Source organism: Panicum virgatum, chromosome 1N (genome assembly GCF_016808335.1).
Source record: "Panicum virgatum strain AP13 chromosome 1N, P.virgatum_v5, whole genome shotgun sequence".
NCBI classification, from domain to species: domain Eukaryota; kingdom Viridiplantae; phylum Streptophyta; class Magnoliopsida; order Poales; family Poaceae; genus Panicum; species Panicum virgatum.
Window position 1 is genome coordinate 49,452,843 of NC_053145.1, and position 17,943 is coordinate 49,470,785.

General features: G+C 47.5%; 2 protein-coding genes across 2 annotated transcripts; both read left to right on the forward strand.

The window, feature by feature from the left end:
* Nucleotides 1-13,269: 13,269 nt before the first annotated feature.
* On the forward strand, nucleotides 13,270-14,604 carry LOC120656381. Its single transcript, XM_039934449.1, has 3 exons — nucleotides 13,270-13,585; nucleotides 13,699-13,907; nucleotides 14,032-14,604. The coding sequence occupies exons 1-3, from the start codon at nucleotides 13,490-13,492 to the stop codon at nucleotides 14,399-14,401; spliced, it is 675 nt and encodes a 224-aa protein (XP_039790383.1). The 5' UTR covers nucleotides 13,270-13,489; the 3' UTR covers nucleotides 14,402-14,604.
* A 1,646-nt stretch (nucleotides 14,605-16,250) lies between these two features.
* On the forward strand, nucleotides 16,251-17,452 carry LOC120656382. The gene is made up of 3 exons (XM_039934450.1): nucleotides 16,251-16,485; nucleotides 16,602-16,801; nucleotides 16,892-17,452. Exons 1-3 carry the CDS (start codon nucleotides 16,390-16,392, stop codon nucleotides 17,250-17,252), a joined length of 657 nt encoding a protein of 218 aa, XP_039790384.1. The 5' UTR covers nucleotides 16,251-16,389; the 3' UTR covers nucleotides 17,253-17,452.
* Nucleotides 17,453-17,943: the final 491 nt, after the last annotated feature.

Below are 17,943 nucleotides of genomic sequence, written 5' to 3' on the forward strand. Positions count from 1 at the left end.
CCTAAGGAAGACACAAGATCCCAATACTTCTGGCTCACAGCCAACGGATCTGCCCTTCCAGCAGAGCACCCCTCTAGACCCGTCCTCAAGCAAACAAGACCAAAAGATTCAAGATCTTTGCCGTGAAATCCTCATGGTTCGCATCTCCGAAGTTCAGGAACCTGAGAACGATTCCGCGGAGCGTCTTAACCTCGACGACTACAACTCTGATGATTTCGATGAGTACCTTTTCGACAACATGGAAACTACTCCTCCCACAATCACAGAAGCCCAAGCTACTGCCAAGCAAGATCCGCCTGCGCCTCCTCCAGCAGTGACAGTCACTGTGCAATTGGAAGAGCAACATCCAGAAGAAGACCTCTACGAGCGTCGCCGCCTGCTTAACCAGAAAAGGGCATTTTGGCACCAGCGCCTCGCTAACAGCCAGCAGGAACAGCAGGGCGACAACTACGACTACACCAACTGCGACCTCCGCAACGTGATCAACGTTGATCGCGACGCTCGCAACGTCATCATCTCAAGAAAAAAGGAACGTGAGGAGATAGAGGTGTGGCAGAACCACCTGAATTATCTCGGCTCAAGTGCGCTGGCCATCACCATAAAGGCAACACCGACTCAAACGCACTTCAAACGGAACAATTCTTGGTATGTCGGGTAACATCCCGATACAACCACCGGATCTCGGATCGAACAAGCATACCCCGCACGAAGGCGAGTCCACAGATATTACAACCATATATTTTACAACACAGGCATAGCAGTTATTACAACAAGTTCAAAATATTATTACAGGTCCAAACTCAGTAAAAAGTTATACAAGATATAAGTTTAAAGTTCCGGGTTTAAGCAGCGGAAAATAAATACGACGGCTACAACACATCGCAAAAGGATACCAAGCTAGCCCAAGAAAGGTATCACTCGTCGGGGTCATTGCCGGCCGGAGACGGATCCCACTCTACGGACCAGCCATAGGGCAAAGAGCAGGGCCAAGTCAGACTAGCGGTCTGGTCCTCAAAACTCATACTTGAAACAAGATTCAACAGCAAGGCTGAGTATACTAATACTTAGCAAGACTTAACCGTCAACGGATATACTTAATCCACTTGGCTAGACTATGCAGGGTTCTGTAAGGCTCTAGTTTTCCTTTTTGCTGAAAATCAATAAAAAGTAGGTCCTTAATTTCACATTTTTAGCTTTCAATATTCTAGTTGATTAACTATTCTATGTAAGCAACTAATTCTAATTAACCATGGTAGAACTTTAGTCAAACATCAAGATTGATCATAATAATATTACTCTTATTACTCTGTGTGGCAAAGGGATCAAGTAGTCTCAATATTCGCGAGAGATGGACGATTCGAATCGGATTTTTCAACCTTGCAAGGTAAACCTAACACACACGTTTGGAACACCGTCGGGTCATTCCCAAACAATTGTTGACCTTTCATTCCGGCTTGTGGATAGGGTCACTCTCCCCGACTACAGGGCACCAACTTCCTCCCTGCACCCGTGGTGTTGCGCAACATAAATAAAAACCTATCTCTAAGAGAGAGTGAAAGGTATACCCACTCATCGGTCCGATCAGCTACTAGGCTTACCGCGTACCATATTTACGGCATGTGGCTAGTACGTTCAAACACTTAACCACCGCTTCCACACACCGCGACCTTAGCAGAATTCATCAACACAGACGGGGTCTCACCCAAGGTCATGATATCGAACATGACCCCGTCCGACGTCCTTATAGTGAATGCAGATAAAAGAAAACAAGGAACTCCTATTAAGCTCGCGAGTGACAGGCAATCACTCGACTTTTACCGATCCTATAAGCATAGCAATTACTCGAACTCAAGTCTAGTGTTCAGTACATAGGTTCCAAGGATCATGCATCTAGGCTTTCAATTCAAATCCTAAGAACTGTAAATGCACAAGTAAGTAGTATATAAAGTGCATAATTTGAAATATTGGGTTTATGTCCTGGGCTTGCCTTCGCGGTAGTCACTAGCTAGATCAGCCTTGGGCACTTCCGGATTTTGGTCCGGGTCTTCAGTCAGTGTAGCGGCGTTCACCTGAGCTTCTTGATCACCTCCTTCGGACTCCGGGATCAGCTCGTACGTCCCGTCCGCTAGAACAGTCGTATCTATATGTGATGCAAGAAACGATATTACAACATACACACTTCGCGATAAAGTGGCAGTCTAACAATTAGCAAACATAACTTAGCATATGGGAAATCATTTATAGAGTAGTTATTTAACATGTCTTACTACACAAAACAACATGATTAACCTCACAAGACAACTTGATTATCTTCACAAAGTAAGTTTTAGTTAGTTCACATAGCATGTAAATCATGGTTTGCTAAGAATTAAGTAACTCAGTACACAACTAGCATTTAAATTCAGAAAAATTACTTCAAACAGGAAGTACAGAGAGCAATCTATCCTGTAAATTTCATACAATTTCTTGCAACCAATTATTCAGAATAAAACATTTACCCAAACAGCTCCTAGAACAAGATTAAATTCTACAGACTAAACTAGAGCAAATCAGAGGCTATAAATTTAACAGGATATCGATACAGAGCTAACACAGCTATTGCAAATTTTTCAGAATTTATCTAGGTACAAAACAAAAGTAATAATTTTGACAAAATTAAACCACATATGGTAAAACTAATTAGCACAGAAAGTTCTATAACGTTTCTGGATCCCAAATTTTTCAGACATGAACATATGATCAAAATAGAGTTCCACAAATATTCTCAGATTTGTCTAAGGAAGAAAACTATTTATTATAATTAAAGCATACTTAACAAGCATTAAATCAAATATATAGCTAAACAGATCTAAAATTTCTCAAACTTGCGCAACAGTAAGCTTTTAGTGACATGCATGAACAGAAAAAGTTTCACATTCAGAACTTTAATATTTATACCAGCATAAATACATTAGCAAAACTAGTAGATCTAGGAATCTAGAAACTTTGACCTAGTTAATGATGTCAAAAAAGGTTCAAATTTTTAGCAGGTACTAGTAACACTGCAAGACACATTCTTGCCAAAAACCATATTAAGTTATTTAGTACAACTCCTAGACAATTAAAGCCTATTTATTGTTTTCTTTTTCTTGGATTAACATGCAGACCAAAACTGAAGATGTGTATGTAACAAAACTTGTAGGCCTTATAACAAGGATTCCAAAACATTTTGACTTGTATTTTTTGGATTTTTCTACGAATTTCTAGGCATTTTTAAAGTTCACTGATTTGAATTCTAGAGTTCATGTACATTTCTCAATTTAACCCCTATAAGTTTTTGAATTCTAGCAGAAAGGCCCTTGGCCGGAGTCAGAGCAGAGGGAGGGGTTTTGATCGCCGATTCCGGTGATACGGGTCGCCGGCGGCGAGGGCTAGGGTGGGGAAAGCAGGAGGGGGCTGAGCCGCACCTGTAGGTGTGCTTGGCTCGACGGGAGATGGCCGGAGGAGTCGGGTCCGCGGAGGAGGATGGCTGGCGGCGGCTCTGCGCCGCAACGGCGGCTTTCCGACGGTGAAGGGGTTGGATGGCCTAGTCTGGGAGCTGCGTGAGAGTGAGGTGGAGCTAGGTGTGGGGTCTGCGCGGGCAGAGCGGCCGTGGAGGAGCGGGGTGACGGTGAGCTCGAGCTCGCCGGCGTTCGGGCGGGCGGTGGCGGCGTTCTGGAGATTTGGAGCGGAGAAGTGGCGAGAGAGGGAGGGGATTGGAACGCGGGGGTTCCCCTGGTGCTGAAGCGCACAAGATAAGGGAAGCCGGGGCTCTTCCCTGAGTTTGCCACGGTGGCGGCGAGGTGGCGGCCGCGGAGCACGACCGGGGTAGCGTGGCAGGAGCGGGGGAGGTCTAGCGCGAGGGGAAAAGGCGGCGAGGAGCCCGGGCACGACGCGTGGAAGGCCACGGCGAGCAGGAGGTGGCCTGCGGCCCTCCTGAGCGGCGGCGGCGCCGCTCTGCGCCGGAGGCAGAGGAAAGCAGAGAGAGAGGAGGAAGATGACAGCTGGACCTGTTTGCAAATTCAGAAAAGTTTAGGGGTCCTACTGTAAAATAATAATAAATCCTAAACTACGGCTCAAATGAATAAGTGCCCAACATGAAAGTTGTTCAACTTTTCAAAATCTACAACTTTTATATTGTGCAAAATTTGATTTGACCAAAGGTTGAAAGGTTATTTTGAAAACATAGAAAGGATTTTGAATTTAATGGACTTTCATCTTTTCCAAAGCAAATTCATCTTAATTTCAGACTGAAAAGTAAAATTTCCTGCCATGTAATGATTACACTGAATTTTACAAAGAAACCCTCCACAAAATCAATATTCACCCATCTTATTCAAATTAAATTATAGGAAGGACCTTGCATCAAATCATATTTACACAATTAACCTTATATTTTTAAAATAAGACCCTTGCTCAAGCAAATTAAGCACATGATGCATAAAATAAATGCAGTTCTACTATGCAGACACCTAAGGTGTCACAAGAGGCTTACAGCCCTTCTTCCAACTACCGCATCCCACCAAAGACTTCCGCATCCTTCAAGAAGCCCAAGCCGACAACCAACAATACCCGTTCTCAGGGTAAACCACGCACCCCGCACCAAGGAGAACCGTCTCAGGGCGGAAACAGGATCAATAAAGCACTGATACGCAAGTGCTTCATCCACCCAAAGAGCTCTCACACGATCTTCCAATGCGACTCACTCCGCAAGGCCCTTGGGGCACCACTCCTGAAGGAGACCCTACCAAAAATCTAGTCGACCCCTGTATCGACTAGTTCTACCGTCGAATAGTTTTATTCAGTCATGTAAACCATTGCTCACGTCTAACGGGCAAGGGGTAGGTCTTAAGAGTCAGAGTCTGTCATTTTACAAATATTGTAATTACGACAAATCCAAATAAAAGTTGATTTCTTCCATAAATCGACTACTTGGCTTTCAATCATATGACCAATACTCCACCTCGAAAGTCATGCTCAGCATCAGAGCAGCTATCGAGTAGTTCTTATGGTTTACCCTTGAGTGCTCTTCCGACATTTGCATCTTGGGCAACCCGACGGGGTTCATACGCAATAGTTCTGTCTTAAGGGTTACTCCAGTCCGTGTTTAGGACACCCTACTCGCTAGCTCGAGTAGGTTTTGGATATCTTTTTGACATTTACGTCTTGGGCAACCCGACGGGATTCGTACCTAACAGTTCTGTCTTAAAGGTTACTCCAGTCCGTGTTTAGGACACCCTACTCGCTAGCTTGAGTAGGTTTTGGATATCTTTTCGACATTTACGTCTTGGGCAACCCAACGGGGTTCGTACCTAATAGTTCTGTCTTAAGGGTTACTCCAGTCCGTGTTTAGGACAGCCTACTCGCTAGTTCGAGTAGGTTTTGGATATCTTTTCTACATTTACGTCTTGGGCAACCTGACGGGGTTCGTACCTAACAGTTCTATCTCAAGGATTACTCCAGTCCTTGGTTAAAGGACACCCTACTCGCTGGCTCGAGTAGGTTTTGGATACTCTTTCGGCATTTTCGTCTTGGGCAACTCGATGGGGTTCGTACCTAATAGATTTGCCCTAAGAGTTACTCCAGTCCTTGGGTAGGACACCTTACTCGCCTCGCTCGAATAAGTTTGGAATATTTCTAAAATATTTATGCCTTGGTTAACTCGACGAAGTTCAATCCTAACAGTCCCATTTTAGAAATTAATCCAGTCCATGTATAGGACATACTACTCGATAAGATCGAATAGTCCGGGATATTTTCACAATAGTTGTATACTATCTGGGTGACCAAGTAAGGTCCATCCTAACTGGTCAACTACGAAAATCCCTCAAGCAGTACGAATAAATTCTTGATACTCTAAAATAGGTTGACAAGAGCCTCCTGCTCACCTATCTATCAAGGAACATCTTAAGCTCCTAATTCTCTGAATACTCTATAAGAGCTTTCCCCCTAATTGGACAACAAAGTCCATATGAGCTTTGCTCTAACAAAGCATTTCCTTTAAAAAGAAAATTTGCTTTAATCTACGGCTTTTTTGACACTCTTTCAAGTGCTTTTCCCGCTTGGTTAATCCTGTGGGATTCAATCCTAACCGGTCAGCACTAGAATTCTGATTCAGAATCACACAAACTCGACCCCAATCGAAAATACCTTGCCTCCTAAGGCACCTATGGATACAATTCCTCGTATCTACTATTATAACTGAGTAGGCGCGATGCGGCCAGCACTCAGGTCCTTCGAGTACAACTACTCGACACACCAAAGGATTCCACAATCCTACCACATAACAAGTACTTAAACATTACACAAATATTCAATATTTGTCCAAAAGTACTTCTGGCCCACATGCCAAATACATTTAAAGCTCAAGGAGAATCAGGCTTACTCAGGAATTCCACTATCTGGTTGGCCACCACGGAAGTTTCTTCCAAATACTGATTGAATTGTTCTTCCGTACAATCAGCTTTGGCTCCCTTCCCAAGTGCGTCCAACCGAGTAGTCGGCCAGTAAGATTTTACCAACCCGAGTACATGACCCACATACTGACGGGTGGTTGCGGAGACATACCTTTCAAAGGCCTCGGGTACTTTACGAAGTCTCCCCACCAGCGAGAGCGGTTTGTCTTCGTCCCCTTCAGGGATATCCATGACCTCGGCTACTTCTTGGGCAGCATCCCTCACTTGCCGCAGCTCCACGAGCTCTTGCTGCATCGAGTCTCGGGACTCTGACAAGGTCTTGTGCTGTTGAAGAACTGTCGCTGCCTCCCGGTCAGAGTCCTCCTTGATCTTCTTAAGCATTTCAATTTCATCTGCGTTTCGGTACATAAGTATCTTTAGATCCAGTACCAAGCTTTCCTGAATCTTTAAAGATTTTGCACAAGCTGTGTACTCGATTAAAAGAAGATCTTATAAACACTAAGCAGATCAACTAGTCGAACGCATAGTATATGCTAAAGACTAACCTTTCTTGCTTTGGGATAGCTTCTTAAGCTTCCCCTGGAGAGCAGTCTTCTCGGATGAGAGCGTTTTCACCCTCTCTCTCAGAGCATTCAGCTCTGTATCATCCTGGGCTTGGACACCCTCCGCCCCAGTGCTTCCTGCAACAATAAAATGATCAGTATACTACTCGATCTGCACTGAAGTATTAGAAGCATTCGACTACTCACCTCCAGTAGCTTGAAAGCAAGCTCCACCTTCTCTCGCGGCAAGACACTTCCCGATGAGACCTGGGAAGTACTCGCCCGCACTTCAGACACAGCCCTCTTGGGCACGTCTTCAATCTTCCTTACAGTATTCCCTGTATTTGGAGAATCTAGAGGAACAATATGCTACTTAATCAAATTATGAGCAAAGAAAAGATACTTTTTTAATATAGGGTGGCACAAATTTACCTGTAGGGGTCTCCTCAGGTAGCTTATCGTTGCCTCCCTCAGGAAGCTTCTCGCCATCCTCCTCCTCTGGAAGCTTGTCGCTTCCACCAACCTCTGGGAGTTTTTCATCGCTCCTCTCAGTGTCAGGCAACGGATAATCCCGAAGCATGGAATTCACCATGTCTTCAGTCTCACGAGCACTCATATCAGGAGTACTCGGAGGCTTCTCCATCGCCGATTTGGGGGCTGAATCGTTCTTAGCATCTTTCCCCAAGACCGTGTCGCTGAAAAAGCAAAGTAGTTATAAACTACTTGATATAAAGGTAAATCCTACAACTACAAGTTTCGAGGAACTTACGTAGGAGATCTTTTCAGAGCAAGCCCCATGATGCCAAATTTGCAGGCAGGCTTCACAATTAGGGACTGTTTACCCGCGTCAATGGCTTTATCTACATTGGAACTACTCACCGGAAGAGTAGTCCCAGTCCCTTTTGATGAGTCCACTGTGGTGGAAGGGACGGTTTGTCCCACCACAGCATCATCCCCAGATGCTGAAGTCCGTGGCACTTTAGTCGACAAACTTAAAAAGAAAAACTCATCAAAATCATCAGATCAAATACAAGAAATACTCGATTGCAAAACAATCTAACTACTTACCTGTCGCTAGCAGTTTGGGAGGAGCTGCGACGCTTCCTTGCGACCGACCGAGTACCCCTGGGATGCCCAGTTTGGGTATCAGTACTCGGAGTAGGACTGAGCTCCCTGTCACTCCTCTCCCTAGCCGCTGCCTCATCTGAACAACCAAGGCTAGACATCAGTACTGCTTATATGAAATCTCATATGAGCATACTAAAACTTGGTTAATAGATCGAAAAGTATGGAAGAATAAAAGGGCGAATAAATGCCTGGCGAAGGAGGACTACTTTTAAAGCGCTCCACGTCCTCCTACAGAAAGCAAATCCTATCAGATTCACACTAAGGTAAAGTACTCGATCATTACGTATCGACTACTCTTATCAAGTACCTGCTTCGGAGGATTCGCAGCAGAAAATGTATCAGGAACAACTGTGATTTTCTTTACATCCCTTAGTAGTCGTTGTACTCGACTGAAAGCTTCTTCATCCGAGATCTCTTCCTCCGAGTACCTTGATAAGTCAGCTGTTCCTTGATACTGGAAACCAAGTGTTTCCTGAGCCTGTAACGGCGGGATTCTTCTCTTCATCCAGACGAATACGACTGCCTCTCCAGTCAAATTATTTTGCCTTAGAATGGCAATTCGCTCGAGCAGCTCAGGAATCTGACTCTCGTCGATTGGTTTCTTATTCCACTCAGGCCATTGGATAGGAGGGCCTGAAGTAATCGTTGGGAAGCTGTCCCACTGGTTTTGGACATAGAACCACTTGGGGTTCCATTCGATTACTTTACGGCTAAGACTATACAGAATATACATTCTATCCTTCCTCTGCTTAAGTTGGAGACCCGCACCTCCTACTACATCTAAAACGAAGGAGTCTGGCTGCGATTTCAAGTGGAAAAGGAATCGGAAGAGTTCAAAATAGGGCTCGATGCCCAGAAAAGCTTCGCACAAATGCACGAAGATGGAAATCTGAACAAAGGAATTTGGGGTCAGATGATGAACCTGGATCCTGTAGTATCGCAGGAGCCCAGAGAAGAAAGACGAACAAGAAAACCCCAATCCCCACTCCACATAAGATGTGAAAGCAATAATTTCCCTCTTATTTTCATACGGATGATCCTTACCCAAGGTAGGACGCCATTGGATAACGGATCTGGGAACCAAAAGACCAGCCGAAACTAATATTTCTAGGTCAGATTCGGAGCACTTACTCGTGTTCCAGCCTTCTTCCTGGGTTGGTTCTGCGGATGCACCCTTCCCCCTTGCTTGATTTCATGGGAGCCATCCGGAAATATATAGAGCGCTTCACACGCATACACTGGCTAAACCCTAAAGGAGTGGATTGGGAGCAAGAGGTGTAGATCTGGGGGCTGGAAGGCAAGAACAGATCTAAAGGCAGCGAAAGTGAATAGCGGCAGGTGGGGTAAAACCTAGTTACCGTTTCATTTTATAATAGCGGTGCCAGCACAGTAAAAACACCCAACAAGCCAACAGTTCGTTGCAAATCGCAGAAAAAGCAGGATTTTCTGAGACATTCTTTTTTCTAAGATTACATTCTGGAAAAAGAAAACACTCACATCTCTAGTCAACTACTCGTCTCTTCTTTCCTTGATTGAGATTACATTCCAGAACAAGGAAAATTACTCGACATAGTACAACTACTCGATATTACAACTCGAGTACTTTTTTTCTAACTAACTTTACAACGACTCGAGTCTTCAGGCACACTTCTTGGCTTCCTGAGAAGCCTGCTGCAGCTAGATCGGCCCAAGGCCATGACAAAGTAAAAATTTGTTATTCCCATTAAGGGAATAATGATACTCGTATTCTGGGAGAAAAGTTTCAAGAGTATGGAGACATATTACAGTAATTGCCTCGCAAGTCCTCTTGTAGCATCTTGAGGAGAAAGTTCTCCTTCTCCCTGAATACGTTGTGACAAGATTAAGTCTCCTTACCAGAGATGTCAGTTCTTGGGCACCCAGAAAAAAGCAACCCCAAGGATGTGACACAACAAGACTCAGCCAGTCCACAGAGAACCTGCCTCATTGGAAGATGCAAGGACATGATGTCCAGAATGGATCCAATGAGAGCATGGGAATGGCAGGATGAGGTAGCAGGGACTTTTCTTGTCACTCGCAAGTTCTCTTCTAGCATCTTTTGCTGGAAAGGACTACACAAACTTCAGGAGGGCGAGAGCAAGAACACCAAGGATAAGCCATGGCTGCTATACGTTGGTGCTTCTGGCAAGGGCCTCTCTCCCGCCTTTTATAGCCACAAGGGATACTACTGGAGAACAACCCGTGACGCTACAGTTGCAGCATTCACGGACGCATTCAAGGATGCAATAATGCAGATTCTCCATACAGTAACGTCCCATGTGAGCACACAGTAAAGAGCCGTACATCTCGGGTTTTATTTCTGAAGTTATTTCGGGTGCAATCAGTGTGGCATATCCATTAGCATCATTTTTCTGGGATTTTTTACCCGAAAAAGAGGTTTTTTCGGATACCGGATCTGATAAATCCTGCAAATATTCTGAAGAATAAAATTTGACGCCACGTCTTAGATCCTTAATTCCAAATTATTACTCGGGGGCTACCCGCAGTATAAGAGATTTTGATTTAAGTCTCGGCGGGCTGCGAGATATGTGCATCAGAGATTTATTTTTTAAATTTTTTGGAAAATAATGAAGGAAAAATACTGAAGTGACCCTCAGCCTAATTCTGCAATTCAACGTAAGGCTCGGGGGCTACTCCATATGGAGCGCGAGTACTTTGCGCATCATATATGATCAAGATTTCGGGGTTTGAGCACCTCACAGCCTCGAAGCAATCGGAGGTACTTGAAGGACTACTCGACGGAAGGCCCAGAAGTAACTAGAAGGACGTACTGACTACTTGAAGTACTCGAAGACGCCCACCAAGTACTAGATGCCTGCAGGACTCAGCTACGAAGAACTCGGAGGCTTGTCAGACCCGGGGCAGCGGGACTGCTTATAGGCATAGAATGTTCTAGAGTAATGGATAGCTCATAGATGTACCTTACCTCTTTTGTAACTACCCGAATAGGCGTAGAACTGGCTGCAGTACAAAGAAAATTACCCGATTGTGTTGTAGTAGGATTCCAACTGTACTCGGCTAGGACTTTCGCTGTAACTCTGTCCCCCCCTCGAATATATAAGGGCGGGCAGGGACCCTCTCCAAACGATGATCAACACCTAAGGCAATAGAAACAACCACACAGGACGTAGGGTTTTACGCAACTCGCGGGCCGAACCTGTCTAAATCTTTGTGTTCCTTGCACCATCGAGTTCTAGAGTAATCGATCTCTACCTACAAACTTTACTGCTAAGGGTATCCCTGAGCAGGCTTGGCGGTAAACACCGACACCGGCTGATTTAGGTGGCCTTGGTCTGCCTGATCTAACTATCCAGGGTTGCGCACTTCGGATGAGATGGCTTTGGCTAAAGCGTACTGACCCAAACCGGCCTTGGTCCCGTTTGCCGGAGAACTCAAACTGTTGTGGATGCAAGGTTCAATGCTTCCTTATCAGTCGTTGTGGGTGATGGCCTCAATTCTTTCTTCTGGACTGATAAGTGGATTCAGGGGCGTTCGGTCAGTGACTTAGCTCCTGCCTTACTGAACGCCGTTCGCCCTCGCACGCGTAAGATGAGAAAAGTTGTGGATGGTCTCCACAACAACTCCTGGGCTAAAGACATCAAGGGTGACTAACAGTTCAGGTGATCCTTGATTATCTACTACTTTGGGACACCATCCGGCTCTGGCAGCAGCAACGCACCTCAAATACACCTGACACTTTCAGTTGGAAATGGACCGCCGATGGTCAGTTCACTACTGCTTCGGCATACAGAGCATTCTTTATTGGCCACTATGCAATCCCAGGAGCCAGGCAACTAACGAAATCTCGGGCTCCAGGTCGCTGCAAATTCTTTCTGTGGCTTGCAATTCACAATCGTTGCTGGACCAATGAAAGGAGGAAGAGGCATAACTTGCAGGATGGTGACAGTTGCACATTCTGCGACCAGTAATCCGAGTCAATTAACCACCTGCTGGTTGGATGCGTCTTCGCAAGGGAAGTTTGGTACATGGTGCTTAGGAAAGGAAACCTGCAAAGGCTCACGCCATCTCCGTCTGCTTCAGATTTCGTTCATTGGTGGCTACAATCGCGCAAGCAACTACGAAAACAGATGAGGAAGCCTTTCGACTCTCTGGTTATTCTGGTGACTTGGATACTCTGGAAGGAGCGCAATCAACGTATCTTCCAAAAGGTCGCACTCCCGATAACTGACCTGATCAACTTGATTAGCGACGAGATGAGCGTTTGGGGGCATGCTGGGATAGCGGACTTTCTCATCCTCTACCCCAATTCAAGTCAGGAGAACATTTCAACTAGAGGTTTAAACGACACGGGGCGCGCATTGAATCCTATGTAATCTTTCTTAGATTATTTCTGCCCGTGGCCTTTACAAGGTCACTTCTTGTAACAAACTCCTTCTTCTCCTTTTAATGAAAAACGTGCTCAGGCACGGTCGCTAAAACAGTCGCTAGCAGTCTGTAGCGTGAGGCCTTGGACCTGATCGAGCTCTTGGAAGTTGCAATCCTGGCTGACCACGCCGACTACGTGCAGAGTGCAGCAAGGTGGGCAGGCCAGGCCATTGGTCCCGTTTGGTTTGCAGTGTGCTAATGAATAATGATAGTTTGACCGCTAATTACGGTGTCAAACAAAACTAGTTTATAAAACCAACTTCAGAACCTCCGCGCTAGTGACCCTGAAGAATCTAATGAGGCCTTTGACCACGCGATTAGAGAATGGTTACTGTAGCATCACTGTAGTAAATCATCGATTAATTACCGTCGTTAGATTCGTCACGAAAAATTACACTCATCCCTGAAAAGGTTTTGCAAATAGACTTCATTTGATCTTTCATGCAGAGACTAGAATAGGCGCGCTAGAATCCTAGCGCGCCTAACCATTGTCTGCGATCTCTCTCAGGTTCATAATCCTCTTTCTTTCCCTTTCTTTTTTGATCAAAGTTCAAACCATACCTGTATTGATGTTAAGGATACCTGTATTGAGACCATGCGAACGGCCAACCACAGAGGCGTCTCCAGTGGCGCCAGCGAGCCCCACGCTAGCTCCTCGCCACGAACGTCGCGGCGCCGTCGAGGCATCGAAGGAAGCCAGGTGGGCAGACCGCGAGGTGCAAAGGCACACACCACTTGCACAAGCAGGCTTATCCTCCTCCGGTGGCGGCTCCACGGATTGAAGGTAGACGTAGACAACGCTGGAGTTATCTGCCCCCAAGGCCCAAGCCAGCTGCTCGTCCTCTGCCGCAGCTAGATATTTCTCTTCCGTGCATCCCTCACCGAGCGCTGAGAGCACCCGAGCTCCAGACTCGGACAGAGCGCGCGACCGGAGGTAGGGGAGCAGCCAGTCGACACGCGATGCAGAAGCGCGCGGTGGCAGTGAGCGCGGCGGCCGTCGTGCTCGGCCTCGCCGCCGGCGTCCTGGGGCTCGCCGCGGAGTATGTCAACCAAAAGGCAAGCTAGCTAGCTAGCGGCGTGTACCGATTGCTCCTACTCAAAGTTCGCACGTTCCTACTCCTCCTCACCTGATCCGACGGTCATGGTTGTCGCCCGGCCGCGCCGTGCAGGCTTTCGTGAGGTCCGACGCGTTCCGCTGCGAGTACCGGCGCACGCCGGCGCTGGCCTGGGGCATCCTCGCCGCGCTGCTCTCGCTGGCCGCGGTGGCGCTCGTCACCGCGGCCAGCGGCTGCTTCGGCCGCTTCGGCACCGCCGCCGCGCCCGCGGCCGGGAGACGGCGCGGCGGCTGCGCCAGGACGGCGTGCGCGGCAGTCGCGTGGTACGTTCTCCTCATCCTGCACGGGATGCCGGCTACGGCCTGCTATACCGCTTTGCTCCTCCGATGACATGCCGCGCCGCGGGTTATCGGTTTTTGATTCTTGCTTGCTGCCGAGCGCACGCAGGCTGGCGGCGGCGGCGGCGGTGGCGATGTTCCTGTACGGCGCGTCACGGAACGCGGGAGGGACGGGGGGCTTCACCGCGATCAGGCGGCGGCCCGGGCGCAACAGCGACGGCGACGGCGACCGCCCTTTCGACTTCGTCTGCGACGAGCTCAGGGGAGACTTCGTGTTGGCGTCCATCGCGGCCGTCGTCGCCGTCGCCTGCGCGGTCACGGCCTACGTTGACACCCTCCAGAAGAGGAACGACCAGACGGTCACGCTGGGTGGCGTCGCGATGGGGCAACCAAGCCCGCCGGCTCCCGTGGCTTACCCGGCTCAACCGCCGCCGTACGGTGTCTACGGCGCCAAGCAACCTGCAGGGACATCTTCTTGAGCTTTAATCGATGACGTCGGCTCCAACGTGTGTTTGTTTTTCTGCGTCGCAGTGCCACCACTACTTCACGGTTGTGTATTGTTGTGGTATTTGCCAATTTGTAAGTGGGATTCACACTGTGTTTTCAAGTTGTTATAAGAAAAAAAGCAAAATAACTTTTTTGTTGCCTGAACTTTATTATAAGAGTCAAATTCCTCTCTCAATCTGTCCTTATACTGATATTATACTTCATAATAACATAAACTAGATGCAAAAAGTCCTTTTCACCCATACTTTCTACATCCCCTCCTTAATTTCCACTCACCCGCAATACAATGTGATACATGGATAAATAAAACTCTATGTTCCAAATTTAACACTTGTGATGTTAGCTCCTAAACACAGTGATGCTCATGCCACTAGACTGATTTGCTTGCATTTGCCAAATGTTTTTTTAGTAATTTTTTTCTAGAATACGCGCGCAACGTATCATTGTATTAAGACGAAGAAGAAATTGGTACAGTGTTCGGTTACAACCCAAATGGAACAGACTCTAGATGGACACAAGCCGGTGAGCCAGCTGAATACAACCTGAAAAATAAACTCCAACATGAACTACTCACATCCGCACAACCTATACGACTGGTTCTAAACGTAGCCCTCAGTCAACGCTCCATCCCACGGCGGAAGAGATCTTGCTCTTGTTCTTCAGCATCGGAAGTAAGTCCTGCAATGCGTCCATGTTTTTCAGTAATAATAAACTGTTGAGAAATTTAGAAGGGGAAGGATACAAGGGTAAAGAGGACTTTTTGCATAAATGTCATGTTATTATGCAGTATATATAGCACAAGGATAAATTTGACCTAAAAATAAAAGTTGAGGAACTATATTGGTCTTTTTGAAAGTTGAGTGATAGAACTTGACCCTTAGATCAAAGTTGAGGGACCAAAATGACTATTTTGCCAAAAAAAACGTAAGTTTGATCCAGCAAAATGTATACAAGAAATTTATATAGTAACATAAACTCTACAACAAATCAGTCTTTGAAAATGTAAATTTTCAAGGAATCTAATAATCTTGATTCTTCTACAAATGCATTATCAATAAAAGTGTAGCATCCATTGATACCAACAACAAGCCGTCAGACACATACTCATATGTATAAGCACAACAAGCCGTCAATTACAGTAGCGGATAAAGCTTATAGAGTACACTAGCTTTGGTGGGACGAGCGAGAGGATATGACAGGTGTGCGCAGGGACAGATAAAGCCAGGTCGGCAGACTACTGCAAGGTGTAATCCCAGTTGCAGAGAAACGCACAAACCACTTCCACGAGCAGCTGATCCTCCTCCGGTCGCAGCTGCACATTTTTCTTTTTAGGCCCCGTTCACTTCTTAGAAAATTTGCTGCAGTAATCATTACATCGAATTTTCGGACACATGCATGCAAGGGCGAAGCTACATGGAGCTTCCCTAGTGCACGTGCACTATGGTAAAAAATATTTTTCCTAGTAGTTAACTTTATTTTACCATATAAATTATACTAGCTTTCTTGATTGCAATGGAGAGTGCACCAGGATCAAATTTATCTTGGCTTCGCCACTGCATGCATGGAGCAAATTACACAGTCTAACTGATTAATACAAGATAAATTTTTTAAACCTAATTAGTTCATGATTGGATATTATTTATTAAATAACAATGAATTGTGGTACAGTAAATTTTCATCTCAAAATCGCGAAACCGAACGCGGCCTTATCTTGTCGATGAAATCATCCGTTTGACCGTTCGTGCTCACGTGATGGTTACGATGTGAATGTTTCGTTGCAGGAGATCAGGTCGTACTGCGAAGTCGCATGCCGGTCGACCAAATCCGGGAAACGCGTGGATCGGAGCACGTCCTCTGCTGCAGCCTGCAGCTAGATATTTCCTCTTTCGTGCATCTCTCAGTGAGCCTCCCGAGCTTCAGACTCAGACAGAGCGACCGGAGGAAAGCCAGTCGATACGCGATGCAGAAACGCGCGGTGGTGGTGAGCGCGGCGGCCGCCGTGCTCGGCCTCGCCGCGGCCGTCCTGGGGTTCGCCGCGGAGTATTTCAAGCACAAGGCAAGGCAATCTAGACGCCCGCGCGTGCCTACCATCCCTGCCGCTAGCTCTCTCCTCCTCATCAGGTTCACTGTTGCCTGTGTCCTCCGTACCCTTATCGGATCGTGACCTTGCAGGCTTTCGTGGGCTCCGACGCGTTCCGCTGCGAGTACCGGCGCACGCCGGCGTTCGGCTGCGGCATCGCCGCCGCGCTGCTTTCGCTGGCCGGGGTGGCGCTCGTCACCGCGGCCAGCGGCTGCTTCGGCCGCTTCGGAGCCGCCGTCGCGCCCGCGCCCGCTCGTGGCACCGTCAGGAAGGTGTGCGCGGCGCTCGCGTGGTATGTTCTCCTCCTTACATACGCCCACGCACGCCGCGCGCGCTGCTGATTTAGTTTTGATTCGCGCTAACCGCTGCGGCCGAGCCGCAGGTTGCTGGCGGCGGCGGCGGCGGCGATGTTCACGTACGGCGCATCGCGAAACGCGGGAGGGACGGGAGGCTTCACCGCGGTCCGGCGGCGGCCCGGGCGCAGCAGCGACGGCCGCGACTTCGACTTCGTCTGCACCGAGCTCAGGGACGGAGTCTTCGTATCGGCGTCGCTCGCGGCCGCCGCCGGCATCGCCTGCGCGATCGCGGCCTACGTCGACGCCCTCCGGCAGAGGGACCAGATGGCCACGCTGGGCGTCGCGCTGGGGCAGCCGCAGTGGTCCTCGCAGCCACCACACCCGGCTCCCGTGGCTTACCCTCCGTACGGTGGCTACGGCGGCAAGCAACCTGCAGGGGCAGCGTGAGCTTGATCGATGACGTCGGCTCCAGCGTGTGCTTGCTTTCTGCGGCGATGTGCGCCACTAGGGAGTAAAACGATTGTGCATGGCCGTGTTTGGTTTTCTACAAAAGAATCTAGAACGCGTCTTCTACACTTTGCATGAAGGTCTAAATGAAGTATATTTGCAAAACCTTTTCAGGAATGGATTTAATTTTTCGCGACGAATCTAATGATGGTAATTAATCGATAATTGGCTACAGTGATACTACAGTAACCACACTGCCAAAAAACACAACCACTACTACCGACTGCCAGGCGCGGTTAGTACCGGCTGCCGCAGCCGGTACCGGCTAGCCAGTACTAAGTGGTCCACCATTTAGTACCGGCCGTAGTGACCGGTACTAAATACACCTAACCACACTGCCAGAAAAAACAGCCACTAGTACCACTGCCAGACGCGGTTAGTACCGGGTGCCGCAGCCGGTACTAAGTGGTCCACCATTTAGTACCGGCCGTAGTGACCGGTACTAAATACACCATCCAGAAAAATGAAACCCCTGATAAATACGTGCTCACAAGGATTCAAACCACAACCTCCAGTCTTGCACCTAGTTTCTCTACCATCCCAACTAGGCTTCACATGTGGGTGTGTGAGGGATGCTTTCCTTTTGAATAACCCGTAAAGTACCATTTAGTACCGAACCAAGACACCGACT